General features: G+C 29.2%; 3 protein-coding genes across 4 annotated transcripts; 1 reads left to right on the top strand and 2 right to left on the bottom strand.

The window, feature by feature from the left end:
• Positions 1–138: 138 nt before the first annotated feature.
• LOC108777045 (uncharacterized) lies at positions 139–5975 on the bottom strand. Its single transcript, XM_018543838.1, has 7 exons — positions 5845–5975; positions 4758–4946; positions 2879–2961; positions 2512–2796; positions 2079–2410; positions 851–1134; positions 139–563 (listed from the first exon to the last, which is right to left on the bottom strand). Exons 2-7 carry the CDS (start codon positions 4825–4827, stop codon positions 199–201), a joined length of 1419 nt encoding a protein of 472 aa, XP_018399340.1. The 5' UTR covers positions 4828–4946; positions 5845–5975; the 3' UTR covers positions 139–198.
• Positions 5976–6934: 959 nt separating this feature from the next.
• LOC108777012 (uncharacterized) lies at positions 6935–7558 on the bottom strand. Its single transcript, XM_018543792.1, has 2 exons — positions 7236–7558; positions 6935–7034 (listed from the first exon to the last, which is right to left on the bottom strand). The coding sequence occupies exons 1-2, from the start codon at positions 7541–7543 to the stop codon at positions 6935–6937; spliced, it is 408 nt and encodes a 135-aa protein (XP_018399294.1). The 5' UTR covers positions 7544–7558.
• Positions 7559–8752: 1194 nt separating this feature from the next.
• LOC108777044 (Phosphatidic Acid Phospholipase A1) lies at positions 8753–15461 on the top strand. 2 transcript variants are annotated; one of them, XM_018543836.1, is made up of 8 exons: positions 8753–9187; positions 9858–11650; positions 11885–12370; positions 13347–13497; positions 13608–14029; positions 14154–14520; positions 14743–15070; positions 15151–15461. In XM_018543836.1, exons 2-8 carry the CDS (start codon positions 10904–10906, stop codon positions 15407–15409), a joined length of 2760 nt encoding a protein of 919 aa, XP_018399338.1. In that variant the 5' UTR covers positions 8753–9187; positions 9858–10903; the 3' UTR covers positions 15410–15461. The 2 variants fall into 2 exon arrangements, with proteins under 2 accessions (XP_018399338.1, XP_018399337.1); XM_018543835.1 differs by having other exon boundaries at positions 13320–13497.
• Positions 15462–16216: the final 755 nt, after the last annotated feature.

Raw genomic sequence — 16216 nt, 5'->3', positions numbered from 1 at the left:
TATGTGTAGATGTACATAGATAAATCATGGGCGTTACTCCATCATGCTTATATAGTATCAATTTGATTTACACACAACGTAAAAATCAATTAAATACTTTATTTATATACACTCTGAATATTTTGGAAGTTTCATTTACAGTTTTCAAGATATAATTGATCATGACAGTCATATTACAGTTGATTCTTATAAGTATTGTTAGAAACTTGTTCTTTCTGCTTGAGCAGGCTGTGATCTAGAGCCATATCTTTGTGTGTAGGGTAGATCATGACTACTCCTTTTACGAACACAATATACTATTGCAATAATGATAAATACTAAAAGTAACAGAAGTAGTAATGCACCGAGTACGACAGCTGCTATTTCTCCTTGTGACAGATTGTCCCATGCTGTTACATCAATACTACGAGTGTACTGATTTTCCGATATGTCTATCGCTGTAATTGTAGCTGTTGGTGTGCAACAAGTTGATGAATAATAGAATGTGACTCGATCTTTTGTGCCACTTATGTATTTAGTGCGTGGATATAACCCATTTGGTATTGCTATCACGCGTTTTAAACCTAGAAAGAAAGAAATAAGTGACTTGGTTGCACAAAAATTTATATTTATATAATTTGTTACTATATTATTATACTTTTATTATTTTCATTACACTAAAACATAATTTTACAAGAAAGAAGACTGTATAGACATGTATGGATATATTTCATATATAATTATATAGGTTTATGAATATTTATACATATTTATGTATGTTTCTTCACACACACACATATACATGTATATATATATATATATTCATACATGAAAAATTTTTACCGGGTACTAAACATAATTCATTGGTTACCTGAATCATAATCTTGGACAGTAATATCAGCACTCCAAAATGTTTTTTCGCACCGATCTTTGTCCAGTTTACCGGCACAATTGCTATTGAACCAGTATTCAATTGTTGGTTTTACATTATCATTGTTCCTCGAAAACTCATTTTGAACGAAAACCTGTACTGTTTTCTCCAATATTTCTGTACCAGCGATAGACAGTGTAAGCGTATTGACAGTTTCTTGCGTTCCTGCTGGTACAAAAATGTATACAACTACCTGATCTGTCTGTCCCGGATACAGCCACATGCTGTTGGATACAAATTTATAAAGATAAAACATTTTTGGAAAAAATAAATATATTAATCAGATACAAAATTTTACTTCATAAACTGTATTAAACATTTAATGTACCAATACAATTATGCTCTATAATTATGATAAATTAAAGTATAGATTTTATTTATTGCTAATGTCATAGTAAATAGTGATATTAGCCTCAAATTTTATTTGAAAGTTTTAATTAATGTAAAGATATTACCGCATAATAAATAGTGTAAAATTATTACTGTATAATACATAAGATGTATTTATAGTCTTTAATTCTTAATCTATGATGATTGATTATTAACATTTAAATAAAAGTAAATAACACAACAAAATGTTATGTGTTCACATGAACGATTCTAAAAACTCTTTGTTTAAAAAGTGAATAAATAACATTTGTGGTTCTATCTGGAACTAAATGTTCGTCGTTGCTGAAATATTGAGGTTATTGGCAATGTGATGTAAGAGTTACATAAATAAACGCGCATTTTTATTCAGTAGTTTCCATAATTTCGATAGTTTCAACCGTTTTAATCAGTAAATTTAATAATTAATGTATGTTAATAAAAAGAACGTAATTAAGAATTAAAATTAATAAATTAATATTTATATTTATGACTATTTATGACTAATATTATAAATAATTGCTCACTGTAAATACCACGCATTTAACGGTTTGTTTTACTGATATACAGTTTTACTTAAAAATTTCTTAAAAATATTAATTTTTATTTTATTAATTATTTTCATTATTATTATTATTATCATCGTTATTAATTATTATTTATTATTATTATTAATTATTCACGTTATTATTATTTTTATCATCGTTATTATTAATTATTAATTATTATTATTATTAGTTAGTTTTATTACTATTATTTTAATTATTTTAATCGTTTTAACTAACTAAAGTAATTTACTCACTATGTCGGTTGGATGTTTGAAATTCTAAGGGGAGAGCTTCTTGCTTGAATTGCATATCTAACTGGAAGGACACAATTATTTGTTGCATCAAAAATCACTTTATGTAGTGTTCCTGGTGTAGCGATCAATTTGCTGTTTGCATTCACATCTAACAGCAGCTTTTTTCTTTCGAAAGGATCCTCGTTAATTTGTGTTGAAAGTTTTTGATTTTGATCGTTGTCTCTTTCAATTTGCATCGATACGCTCTCAGCGGATGATTTCATCTTTACATCAACGTCTTCATTTAATGACGTAACTTCCGACGATCGCGCTTGAATTTTTTGCTGTTGCTCCTGCATAGTACAAAATCTTATTTATTTTATAAAAAGTTAATAAAAAAAGTCAGTATTATAAATTCATCAAAAATATTCTTAAAAATATATTCTTTAGATACCTTGATATTTGAAAAATTTTGTTTAAAAATCTTAAATTCGCCATAACTTATCAAAGAATTGTTATGTAAGATGGAAGAATTAATATTATTTTTGTCAATTACTGCAGTAGATTCACGCTTGGAGAATGACATATCAGAAAAATCTGTTATTTCATCGTTATTTTTTTTTTGATCCATAATTTCTGCTGATCTTTCAAATCTTCGTTTCCTATTTATTATTGAATTTAGTAAATTGGCATCTTTATATGTATATATATTGGCAGCGTTCTCGTGAGTTTCCTCTCTCTATAAAATAATTTAATAAGATTAAAAATATTTTAATAATTGGATATTATATATTACGTAATTGATCAATTTTATTACTTACTTCAATTATAGTTGATGTTTTGGCTCGTGTGATATGTTTTTCACCTAATATCTCGTTAAAAATATCTTTTTTTCTGTTAATTTCTAGAGAGAAAAAGAGAAAAAAAAACAATAAATATAAATTTCCGTAATATATATTCTATTATGTTGTTATAGCAAATTATTTTTTTTTATTATATATTCCATCGCATAAATGATAAATTCTTAAAATTTTGGTTTATTAAACAGCATAGGTAATATCAGTCTACATGACTTTTTAATTTCATTATTCAGATGCATATGCAAAATTTCTGATTACAAAGGTTCTTTTCTGCGTCACTAAAACCGAAAATAATAGATTTTTATTACGTTGGAATATAATATAATCATATATTTGTGGAGGATACAAAAGAAGCGAAAAATAATTTTAAAACATTAAAGTACAAAGTTTCTGTAACTATAAACGGAAAGTAAAATATCTATGTAGAAGAAATAAATGCTTAAAATAATAATACGGACAATTTCGAAACAGCAATTACTTTAACTAAAATGTGTGATAAGAAAAACAGGTACACTGGGCAAATCGGTTAAAAATAGAATTGTAGACAATAATAATAGTATTGGCATCGTTTAGAGAAATTTAATGGTCGTAAGAGAGTAGTTATTTAAATCTCTGTCCTAAGAAATATTTGATTGTGCATGCTTCTTCTTTGCAATCGAAAATATTTGTTTCTTTTATTGTTAGAGCCATATTAAACATTGCATTCTAAATGATGAGAATTTATGATGAGACTAAACAAAAAAATTTCTTAAATTACTTCCTGTGCAAGTTAATGAGTCAGAATAAATCATGTAAAAATGAGAGAGAGAGTAAGAGAGAGAGAGAGAGAGAGAGAGAGAGAGAGAGAGAGAGAGAGAGAGAGATGCATGGCCAAAGGGCATTGAGTGAATTGCACAATCTCGCGTATCCACGAGCCAGAAGCTAACGGATTGGCAGTCTGACTACTGCCGTGTTAAGAGGAAGTTGGATGTTGTGTAAGAATGCACGAATGCGCGTTTTGCCGACTGTTAAGTCGCTGTTTATTTGCGCGAAGATAAGAGTGAGTGATCTCCCTTCATTGTTACGAAAAAATGAAAGTATTGTATGTATATGTGATAAAATATATGTGATATTCATATATGTGCTAATATAAATGTATCTATATATATAAATTTCGATTATAATGCATGACTGGTGATAAAGTTACGATATGTATTCTTTCTGACACTTATATTCACGATTCTACATTTATTTCTTTCATTTTATATTCACAATTGTTCCTACATTACTAAATGTAAAATTCACTTTATTTTACTTTTGCAATAATATGATGGTGTAATTTCGATTTCTTTTCCATACTGAAATAATATTATATATTTTACAAAAGTGTTATTCATATATACTTTTGTTGAAACTGTTACATTCGTGTTTAAATTTTAAAGACACATGCACACATAGCTCGATAATACTTATAAATCATTATAATTCTATTTCGAGATTTCTTCGGTTATATTTTAGTATAAAAGATTATAAAATAAAAGATAAAATTTTACCTTTTGTGATGTATACAATACAGTTAATTATTTTAAATTAGAAGCTTCATAATTAATGAATCAATATCAATACGTGCATATATTAATGTACGTCTAATTGTCAGCAGAATATCTGTGTAATAATTCATGTTGAGAATTTATATGGCATTCTATAAATATAAAAATAAATGCGAGTGATATTTTAAATATATTTTTTTATAAATGTATTTATGTGTAAAAAATAGCTTCTATTTTTTTATTGCGCCGTAATTGTCATGATTAACACCACAAATTGCAATTTTGCTTATCACTTATAGAATTAATGTCACCTCTCGTGTTATTTTCGTGATTTACTCCATAATAAGCAATTACGTCCATGTTGTATTTTAAATTTTCCATCCCCGTTAGCTTCACGCTCAATCTATCCGGAAAGTTGCGCGCGCCGATAGCCACCCCTTTTGTGTTGTATATACTTGCCGAAGATATCACTATTTCTGATGGTCTCTCTATCGTTTTGTCTGTAAATACATATTGGAAGTGAAAATTAATCTTGAATTAAACATCGCATTGGTTTTGAGGGTAAGCCTAATTGATGGACAATAAAAGAATCGTAATTCTGATAAAATATTCTGTTCTCTTGCATCGTTTGGAACTTATTTATTGATTGTAAGAGTTTTGTGTGTGAAGTATACTGTGCAAAATATATTGTGGTTAAAAAATTAGAAAAATCTTATAACTAGATAAAAATTCAGAAACTAATTCTTGTGTGACATTTACATAGTGTGATACAATGAATACGTAGAAAGCAACCACCAGATCGATACTACCCTTGATGTAGAGAGGTTAAATGAAACCGAATATATAACGACAATTCTATATTTATGATTGAATGCCACTAATACTAGGGAAAAAACTGGTGTAAAAACATTAAATGTGATAATTCGATACAACCTATAATATGTTTACTGTGAATTTTGAAATAATTTTCTTATATATAACAAGTATTTTTTTAAGTACAAGAGTAATATAAAATCTTTTAAATTTATTTTCACATAATAATAAGAATATGTTTTTTTTACGTTATATCTATTAATTATTTTAGTTAATCATGTGCTATGAAGAATGATACAGTTTCATCTATATACATACATGTTGTAACTAACGGTGTCATAGATATGTTCAGAAACATTACTTAAATGTGTTATTTACTATTGATTGTTATTTTATTTATTTATTATCGCGACTTGACTGGTATTCTAATCATTTGAATGTCAAAATATGAGAAATTATTTAGAATATGTCGTATATAAAATTCATCGTTGATCTTGTTTGCAGAAAATAGTTTGGATAGAAATCTTTTAAAGTCAAACAGAATTATTATATTTAAAAATAAAGTGTAAAGGAAAAATTACTCACTATTACTAGGTATTATCAAAACTACACGTGTAAGATGTCCCAAAATGTTGATTGCAATTCCAGTTACATTGGTATCCACAATTTCGAAATTGCTTTCAGTATATCCGCTCAAATTAACTCTGTGTTCTAATTTTTTCTAAGATACATATATATTTTATTAATTATTTCTTTTTTACTCTTTTTTTTATATAAACGTATTAATTTTAGTCTTACCGAGAATTCTGGCGTATTTAAAAAATAATTTTTAAACATCTCGACATTTTGTCGATTAAACTTTAAATTCGAGTAAAATTTGTCGTTTTTTGTCGCTAAATTTCTTTCCATATTTATGATGTCACAATTTAAATTAAGATAGATCTATAAATGTTAAATATGTAATAATATTTATAAGATTTTTACGATTTTTACAAAATTAACTTACTTTGCAATAATCAAAGATTGTTAAACTTTTATTATCTGTAGATGAATGTTTTAGTATCTTAAAATTTGAACTGTTTTCAAATGAAAAATAATCTGAAATGATATACAAAATAGTTATATAAAGCTTGCTTATAATATTATTTTCATATTTATGTATAAGATTTGTTTTTATATTTTATACTTATTAAAAACTTATTTACATTAAAAAATGTTCGATTTAATATTGTCATTATTTTTCATGTTCTTTAAAACATATCATTATATATTTCATACATTATATTATATATCTTATAAAATATATCCATAAAATAATCCATAAAATAAGTATACTTCAATAGATAATTATATATCTTATAGATTGACTTTAAATCGATCCAGGAAACATGTAGTTATTCAATATATGTCTTATAATACAGTAATGACTAATGTTATTAATGTATGTCAATATTATTTACAGCTTTATCTCGAAAATTTCAAATAATTTCTAATTGTACGTCATCAACTATTATAACGTGCAGTTACAACTTAGAAATTATCCATATCAGCACGATTCGTATAATTTACTTACGTCAATATTTAATCGAACATGATAAACAATTAATGTCAATAATAATGATAATTTAAAGAAAGTTCATTTATGTGTGTTAGATATTACACTGTATTATTTACGCTATGTTAAATTATTACCATCTCCGTTCTCATTGGCAAATGACAAAATAAGTTTAATATCTTCGAAATCTTTGTTCATTTCCGATTGTTGCACACAGTACCTTTTAACAGAAATATTTTACGGCTTATTTTAAAAAGTATTGATTTATTAAAAATAATATTTTTAAATATAATTTTCTATTTGCGTTTTTATGTTACAAATGTATCCGCAAGTGAGTAGAAAAAAATGAAAATTATATTAAAAATGTTTACTATTATTTTTATTTAATAACTTTTTTTTACTATGAGAATTAATAACAAACCTGGAACATTTTGTTTTTTTAAAGTTGTCAAAAATCCTCGTCTTCATCACTAAATCTTCGACAAGCGGAGATTCTTGTAAAAGAGTTTCAGGCTTAGACAAATTATCCTTCAAAGTTATTTCATCTGGTCTCGTTTTTGTTTCAATTGATTGTTCAGTTCTCGTATCGTCTATCACAGATATTTTCGCACCCAGTTGAGAAGCATTATTAATTGACGGAAAAACTTTAGTTGATCCATTATCTGCATTTCTGCATAGAATGCAAGTCAAATAGCACGTTACCAAAAGCAGGAACACACGTAATTCCATACCGTGACCGCAACGGAAACCTCGAACGAAAGACTCGACACAAAAATGTACGGCATACTTATAAAGTTTCGTTCGCGTAAGTTTACAAAGGGGTAACGTGTCTTTAGTTATATTGACGATAACATGAGCAAAAGTAAATTTAGGCGTAAAGCGTGTCGTTGCACAATCGAATATATCTCGTTGTGAGCAAACTTTGATATACGATGCTTCGATGAACTTATAAATATTATACATTAGATATAATAAACTAGCTGCATTTAATACCTTGATTTTGCATTTAACATTGAAATGCTTTGAATCAAGCATTAATCGCAATTAAAATTATGTGATGTGGTAAAGCAATACCGTCCCTCATTTATTTTTATCATAAATACAAATAAAAAAATGTTATTGATGCATAAATGCTTGTATAATTAATTACTATATAGCGTGTGCGTAGAGATTAGTATTGAATAAAACAAGTATGGACTCAATGTTAAAGAATCACTAATATGAATTTTTTATGCAACTGATATTATTATAATTATCATAAGTTATTTTTACATATAAATATGGATAATTTATAAATAATAGATGTGTCATTACAAAAATGTTGGTAATTTAAAGTCTATTAAACTGCTTGCAATCAACAACGTAAAAGTGTAAGAATAGTCCACGTTGGTTGGCTCGCATTATCTTCGTCATTGGTTCTTATGTTCATTGCATCCTGTTCAATATTGACAGTTTGTGAATAATCTGTTGGAGAATTTAGTCGAAAGGGATTTTTTATGAGAACACATTGTTATATCTGATAACTTAAGAATTATTGAATAAATATACTAACTAAGAATTATTAAATGTCGTAGTAACTTTTGAAAATTTTGCTCAAATTTCTAAAAAAATATTTATTTTGAAAAAAATAATGTTAAAGCTATATGACACAAACATTTATTTTTGTTATAATTGCTTGTTAATATTGTTTATTTTTATGTAAATATTATTGCAAAACATTTAACAACAGTAGAAAGATAAATTTAATAACATTATGTGATAACAGTAGAAGCATTTTAAGTACGCCAAACAAATATGTAGATATTAAAAAGATAATATAAATTACAATATATTCTCTACTATAAGCAACGCTTTTAAACGAAAAATATAAAAAAATATTATTAATATAAAATGATATCAAATATTATCTGACATCGTATTTTTTTTTAGATACTGAGCTGGACAATTTTATAGGACAAGAGCCAGTCAATATCCAATCTCAATCTTCAGTACGAACAAACGAGGATTCTTCCATTAATGCATCTACTCAGCCAAAAGAGTACAAGGATACCGCGAGTCAGCCAGCAAAATCTGGATATCTTACATCGATTCTCTCTTCTCTACCAAATCTGTCGTTATCGATTAAATCCGATTCCTTGGGACCGGAAATAAGTCAGATACCCGAAAACACCAGCGGAACAACGCACGAACCTAATCCTTATATAACGCCGCAAGGATATCATGGTTTTCCGTCAGAAACACCAGGATCTTTAGCAATCAATCCTCAGGATTCTCGAAGTACAAACTTGTCAGGATTTGCTGCTTTTCCTAGTGGTACTGCACCTAATCCTCCTCAGCCGGCAGCTCCACCCAGTGTATCTCAATCCGGATATGGTAAATGCTTGAATTTATAAATAAAATTAATAAAATCTTTATAACAAATTTTAAATATTTATTTTATATACAAATGTAACACAATAAATAATTTGATATGACATAACATAATGCAGTTCCAACAACGAATTTGATTGAATACATATTAAAGTCGTTGTACATACATTAACGTAAAAAATGTGTGTTTAATATATACAAATATAAAAACGGATTAAACCATGAAATCCTCAATACATTTTATTATGCTTGTTGTGTGTGTGTGTGTTAAGTAAAATTTTTATTTTATAATTTAATATATTTACATCTTACATTTACACAAATTAATATACACTGTACGATGGCTTTAATATGTACTAATGCGTCCAATCGAATTCGCTATAAGAACTTTATGGTTAATTTAAATTTAAATTTATTTTTACATGTTGCTTGTATGTATATTTATATTAAATTCTTTTATTGGATGTATTATTGTCCCAGTAAACACAAAGTTATATGTAGAGGAAAATACTTGTTAGTTATAATTTCCTATACTCAATAATATAACTGTAACCTGACACATTAACAGGTACGTTACATGTAACTTTCTGTTTGCTGGGGAGTATATAATGATGTTATACAACGTGTGTTTCAAGTATATCTAATCTGAAACAATTATTATTTCTTGTTGAAGCGCCTGTTTCTTATCGACTTGGTAATCAACGACGCTTAAAGTATGCACCGCCGCCTGATCTAACGTCTGACATCGCAAAGTCATATCCAAATCCAGCATTGCAAACTTTCTTGCCGAATCAAAATGTCTCTGCATCACCAACTATTTTGAATCCATATGAATCAGAGGGATTGGCACAGGGTAACAATTCTAGCGTGCAACAAACTAGTTGCTTGCCCGAACAACTACCAACGTCTGAGCAGCTATCGCGAAATAGCTCTCTTCACAGCTCGTTTCGTTCCAGTCCAACTGCAACAGGAACACAGTATAATTCATCTATAACGTCTACAAATCAGAATCCGTTTTTTGAAAGTTCTTCCGTGTCTGCGCAATTTCCTTCGTCATCGTCTAGACCGATACCTACACGGATATTGGAGCCTGCAACGCCACAAAACACCCCGGCGAATATCTCATTTCCTGGTTTTGGTCCTTATGTGAATCAGGATTTACCATCAACATCTAATTTCGACAAAGAGGTAGCTGTGATTAAAAACCCTAATCAGCTAAATTCACCGCCGGAATTTTCAAAAGGCAGTACTCTCGAAACGACAACAGAATCTTCATATAAATCGACATTAATATCGAATGAAACCGAGACGACATTTACACCAATATCGGCAGCTAAGGTGACAGAGAAATTAGAACATTTACTTGCAGAACAGCAGGAAAATTCTTCCGTAGCAATTCTTGAAGCTCCAGCGGAAGTTGACAAAACATCCAACGTTACTACTGAATTAACGAAATCGTTTGAATCGCAAAGCGACGGGCTGAAGGCTACAAATGAGATAATTGATAAATCACACAAAGTAAAGTTAAATGATATACAAGAGAAAGCAGTTCAACCTGGAAGTGACACATGGAGTGACGTGTTTCTTGGGCAAGAGTCAGCGACGCAATCAGTGATCTTCCCAGAAATACGCACCGCTGATAACGGTTTGGTTACAGTAAATCCCCAATTGGCGAAGTTAAACGAACATCCGTCTCAACAGCATTATCAAGTGCAATCGATGTCTATGTCAAACTCCACCTTTTATACAAATGAGCCTGTAGAACAAAAATCCAGTTTAAATTACGTATCGCCTATCCAACTTCCGCAGCAAACTTCTTCTTCCATTGATTTTTACAACGCACCAAAACCAACAGAACAATCGGCAAGTGTGTTCTTTGAATCAGCAAAACCAAATAGGTTTCCAAGTTTTTCGTCGCACGAAAGAAATACAAATTCTCCATTTGCCCAATCAGCAGTTAACGCAACAAATAATTTGCAGCAAACTCAAGAAAATTCCGCATTTAATTCTAAAGCGATTGATTCCACGGAACATGTATCATTTTGGAATACCAATCAATCTTCTCAATCACAGATAGTAAGCGCTGCATCCAGTCAGCCTACATATACAACATCTAACCAACCGGTATACACTGCTCCCATCCAACAACCAGCACCGGTATTTTATAATCCTACTCAATTTGTGAATGAACCTCCTAAGCAACCGAATTTTCCACATACGTACGACCAACATTCTTCACAGCAACAATCATATCAAAATCCGCCGTTTTACGGGGGTAACACTGCACTGCAACAACCCTACACTATTCCTGAAAATAATACAGCATATTCTTCGCCCGCTCTATCGATAACAACGTCAGTACCTGAACTAACGGGATCAGCCACACTTAGTCCTGTTCAAATGTCGGTTAATTCACCAACCAACCGCACCACACCAGATACCGTTCCACCAAGTTTTCAAAATTGGGTAAGGATATCACAATTTAAACTTTTATTTCATTAATAAAATTAAATAAAGATAATCCAAAGATTTGTAATTAATACCAATTATTATTTGTGTAATTAATCTTTTAAGATACATTTTTACATATTTAAACTTGTATGCATATTTAATAAAGTATAATGAATTATAATTTATTTAATTTTAATTATCCAAAATATAATAGTGGGTGGTTATACAGAGAATATTAATATTTTTTAGGCTTCTGGATCCTCCGACAAACGAATGCAATACAGACCGGTATATCATCATTGGTTTTACCGTAGGGAAGTTGAGAACAAAACATTATGGCTACCATTTTCTATGCAAGATAGTTTAAAGCTAGAAGAAGTTCATAATTCGAGTGATATTACGCCCGAAACCACAGTAGCTACTGATGGTGGACGTTATGATGTTGATATTTTACGTCGTCAAAGAGCACCTGTTTATTGGACTGGAACATCCAACGAAGTTAGGCGATGTTCTTGGTTTTTCAAGGGAGCAACTGAACCGAGATACGTTCCATACAATGAGAGTACTGCTACCAAACTTGAGGATGAATATAAGCTGGCGTGTCTCTCGAACAACTGGAATCGAAGAGTTGAATTAAATAATGGAGAATATATTGTCTTCCACAGCGCGACAGTGCAGGTTCATTATCTACAACCGGCTTCTCCCGATGTAGCAGGATCTTGGGGAAATAATGCTGTAAGTAATCAATTTTATATACACTGGCGTGCAAAAGTTTCCGGCTATAAAAAAAGAGCCTGATAAAATATTAATTATTGTCAAGTGGTAGCACAAGATTTTGTGTTACGTTACTCACATCTTGTATTAACGATAATGATTACAATTTTTGAGATTTTTTTATAAATTAAATTAAAAGGTCACTGGCTGGAAACTTTTGCATGCCACTGTATATAATAAATTTCGAATAAAGTTCGATAATATAAATGAAGAAGTATATATAAAATATTTTGTATAAGATATTTAATTAAAACTTGATTATAAAAGATTAATTTAGAAAATAAAATAATAAAAAAATTAAATAATACCTCTATATAAGAAATTGAAGTATAATTTTTATAGTGTTAAAGCATGATATTTAATTGCGCAAATGTTATGTGATATTTTTTATTAATTCTTTAAATATTTTAATTAAATATTGTATAAATTAAATTTTAATTAAATATTGTTCTAATGTGAAAAATAAGTTTATTTTAATACATATTTGTACAAAAAATTAATATTCTGTTATAAATTTGTCTCTTTTATATAATGCAATTTAATACAAAAAATATGCTTTATTATAGCTTATAGTTATATGTTTTTAATTTTGTTAAATAACACTACATTATATTTTTAATTATGTTTAGCTTTATATGTATAACTTTTGATTTATATGTTGCAATTAAAAATAACATAACATATACAAATATGCAATATCATAAATATTCTACACTATTTCACACTTATTTAATTTATTTTGTAGAGTGTTGTTTATTGCTATTTTTAAAACACTTTTTTATAAATTATTCATTTTTTTTATATAATACCTTATTTCTTATATATTATTTTTATTATTTGAAATACGTAAAAAGTTTTGTAATATCGCACGCATGGTTCTGTTTGATATGGTTCATCCTAATTTCTGCAGGCTTCAGAGGACAGTACATATTTACAGGGTTCTGCAAGTAAACCAAAAACCGTTAAGAGAGGAGTTGATGAATTCAATATAGATGAGGGTGAGCCTGAGAAAGTGGATCACCTTCTGTTTCTTGTACACGGTATTGGTAGTGTTTGCGATCTAAAGTTTCGCACTGTAGAAGAAGTTGGTAAGTTGCAGAAGATATAATATTAATTTAGTATAAATTAATTATTATATAGTTATTTTGTTATTTATAAAACTCAAATTATTGTAATAATAACGTTATTAATTTTTCAGTTGATGAATTCCGAAGTATATCATTTCAATTGGTGCAATCACATTATCGTACTGCATGCGAGCAAGGAATTGTAAATAGAATAGAAGTTTTACCGATCTCCTGGCATACAACGCTTCATTCAGATACAGGAATTGATAAACGATTACAAGCTATCACGTTGGAGAGTATTCCGAAACTGCGACATTTTACTAACGACACTTTACTTGATATACTTTTCTATACTAGTCCGATATATTGTCAAACTATCATGCAAACAGTTGGAAGTGAAATGAATAGATTGTACTCATTATTCAAAGAAAGAAATCCTGTCTTTGATGGAGAAGTATTCTTAGGCGGTCATTCATTAGGTAGTTTGATCATGTTTGATCTATTGTGCCATCAATCATCCGAGAAAGAAGATGAAGATGTGGACAACGAAGAAGTGAGTAACAATAAAAATATAAATTTAAAAAATTTATGTATTTTATTATTTTCAATCTTACAGTTAATTTAAATGTTTTTATATTTTTTATATTTAGACTCTGAAATATTTATTGCAATTGTAGGAAGATGACAGTATTGGGCCCATTAAGCCAATGCCTGCAGCTGTTATCAAGAGACGTCTTAGTAGAAAAGTCAGTTATGTAATGGGAGCTGCAGGAACGGGCCAGCCTTATATACATTACCCGCAACTTAATTTTCGTCCGCGTGCCTTCTTTGCTCTAGGCAGCCCGATCGGCATGTTCGTAACGGTCCGAGGCATCGACACTTTAGGAGAAAATTTTACTCTGCCTACTTGTCCAGCTTTTTTCAATATCTTTCATCCGTTCGATCCGGTAGCTTACCGAGTGGAATCCTTAATTAACCCTGAAGCCAGTAATTTTCGACCTATGCTAATACCACATCACAAAGGCAGAAAGAGAATGCATTTAGGTGAGTACTTTTGAGGTGTCGATTTTTTAAATGTGCGCATGACAATTTGTAATAATAAATTATGAACTAGATCAAATGATAAATTATTACCTATGCAACACCGCCAACACCAATTATTCTAATAATATTGCAATGTTCCAGTAATATTGCAACCTTGCAGCATTGTTGCTGTAAGCTTCTGAGTCATATGGATATGTTCTTATTAATATTTATTATTTACAGAATTAAAGGAGACGATGGCACGTGTCGGAGCGGATTTGAAACAAAAATTAATTGATTCCGTAAGGCAAACATGGAACTCTTTCTATCAACTAGCTTTATTTCATAAGCCAGACAACCAAATTCTTGAACGCGAAATTGATAAAGTCGTCGAAGAGCAATTACACAAATCACCAAGCGTACCAGATCAACATAACAACGATGATGATGGTGCCAATTTAAAAATAGGAAAACTTAATGGTGGTCGCAGAATAGATTACGTTCTTCAAGAAGCGCCTTTTGAATATATTAATGAATATATTTTTGCTCTTACAAGCCATATCTGTTACTGGTAAATAATATCTACATTTTTTACAAAAGAAATACTTTGCATTATATATACACTATATACTATTTATAATTTGATTTTAGGGAATCTGAAGATACTATGCTTTTGATATTGAAAGAAATATATGGGTCAAAAGGTATTCAGACCGATGCGCAACTTCCTCAGCAATCAATGTCAATTGAGAGAGTGTCTCCTTCTCCATCTTTAAATTTAGCAACTGCCTTGTCACCCAGTAACAGTAATATGGAAACATCACTTGTTATGGGCGTAGATCCTACAGTGCCTATGTCCAGTAAACCTGTCGGTCCACCACCTAAGACTGGTTTTGTACCGAAATTCTAATCAATGAAATATTTTTTTTTTTATAGTTATATTTTATGAGATTAAATTGTATTGAAACAAAAATTAATCTTATTTCTAATTAATATTTATAAAATGGAGCAATTGTTATAGATTGACGTTATAAAGAAAAAAATGGAATGCAGAACAATCAAATTTCGTATCTATGTCTTTCGAGACCATTTGTAAATTTGAGCACTATTTAATTATGTATATATAAGTATTGAGTATTAATTGCACAAAAAAAATTTGCCTACGTAATCAGCTTTTCAAACTTTAGTTTATAACAAATATAGCTGTTAGATAGGTTAGAAAGGATGTAAATAATGATTCGATTGATTGGTATGTTGAAATAATCGACAATCTTTCATTGCAATTTGCGTTTATTATTTGCATATTTAGTGCATATTTGTGTACATTATTGGTATTTAGACTATGTGTAATTGTGAGTTTATGATCGAAAATATATATGAAGCGTTAACTACAGAAGAAAAACATGGACATAAAAATGTGTAAATGAAATAATGTGTAAATACACAATTTAGTCGGATAAAGATACAATAGATTATATAAACTTTTTATAATCTGCTTGAACGAATTATGAACATACCAATTTTGATTCTTATGTAAGCGCGTATTTTAATAAATTACTGTATTCTTTTACATTATTGTTAATTATCTATATTCCCTCACACATAATTTGATTACAGATTTGCACTTATGCTGTCAAATATCACTATTTATAATTGATATTAGTAATATCGCTTACAAGTTCATATCAGTTACGTAGCGACACGTGACAGAATTATG

The sequence above is a fragment of the Cyphomyrmex costatus genome, unplaced genomic scaffold, assembly GCF_001594065.2.
Source record: "Cyphomyrmex costatus isolate MS0001 unplaced genomic scaffold, Ccosl1.0 scaffold4, whole genome shotgun sequence".
Classification (NCBI taxonomy): domain Eukaryota; kingdom Metazoa; phylum Arthropoda; class Insecta; order Hymenoptera; family Formicidae; genus Cyphomyrmex; species Cyphomyrmex costatus.
This window is presented reverse-complemented; position numbering and strand designations above follow the sequence as displayed.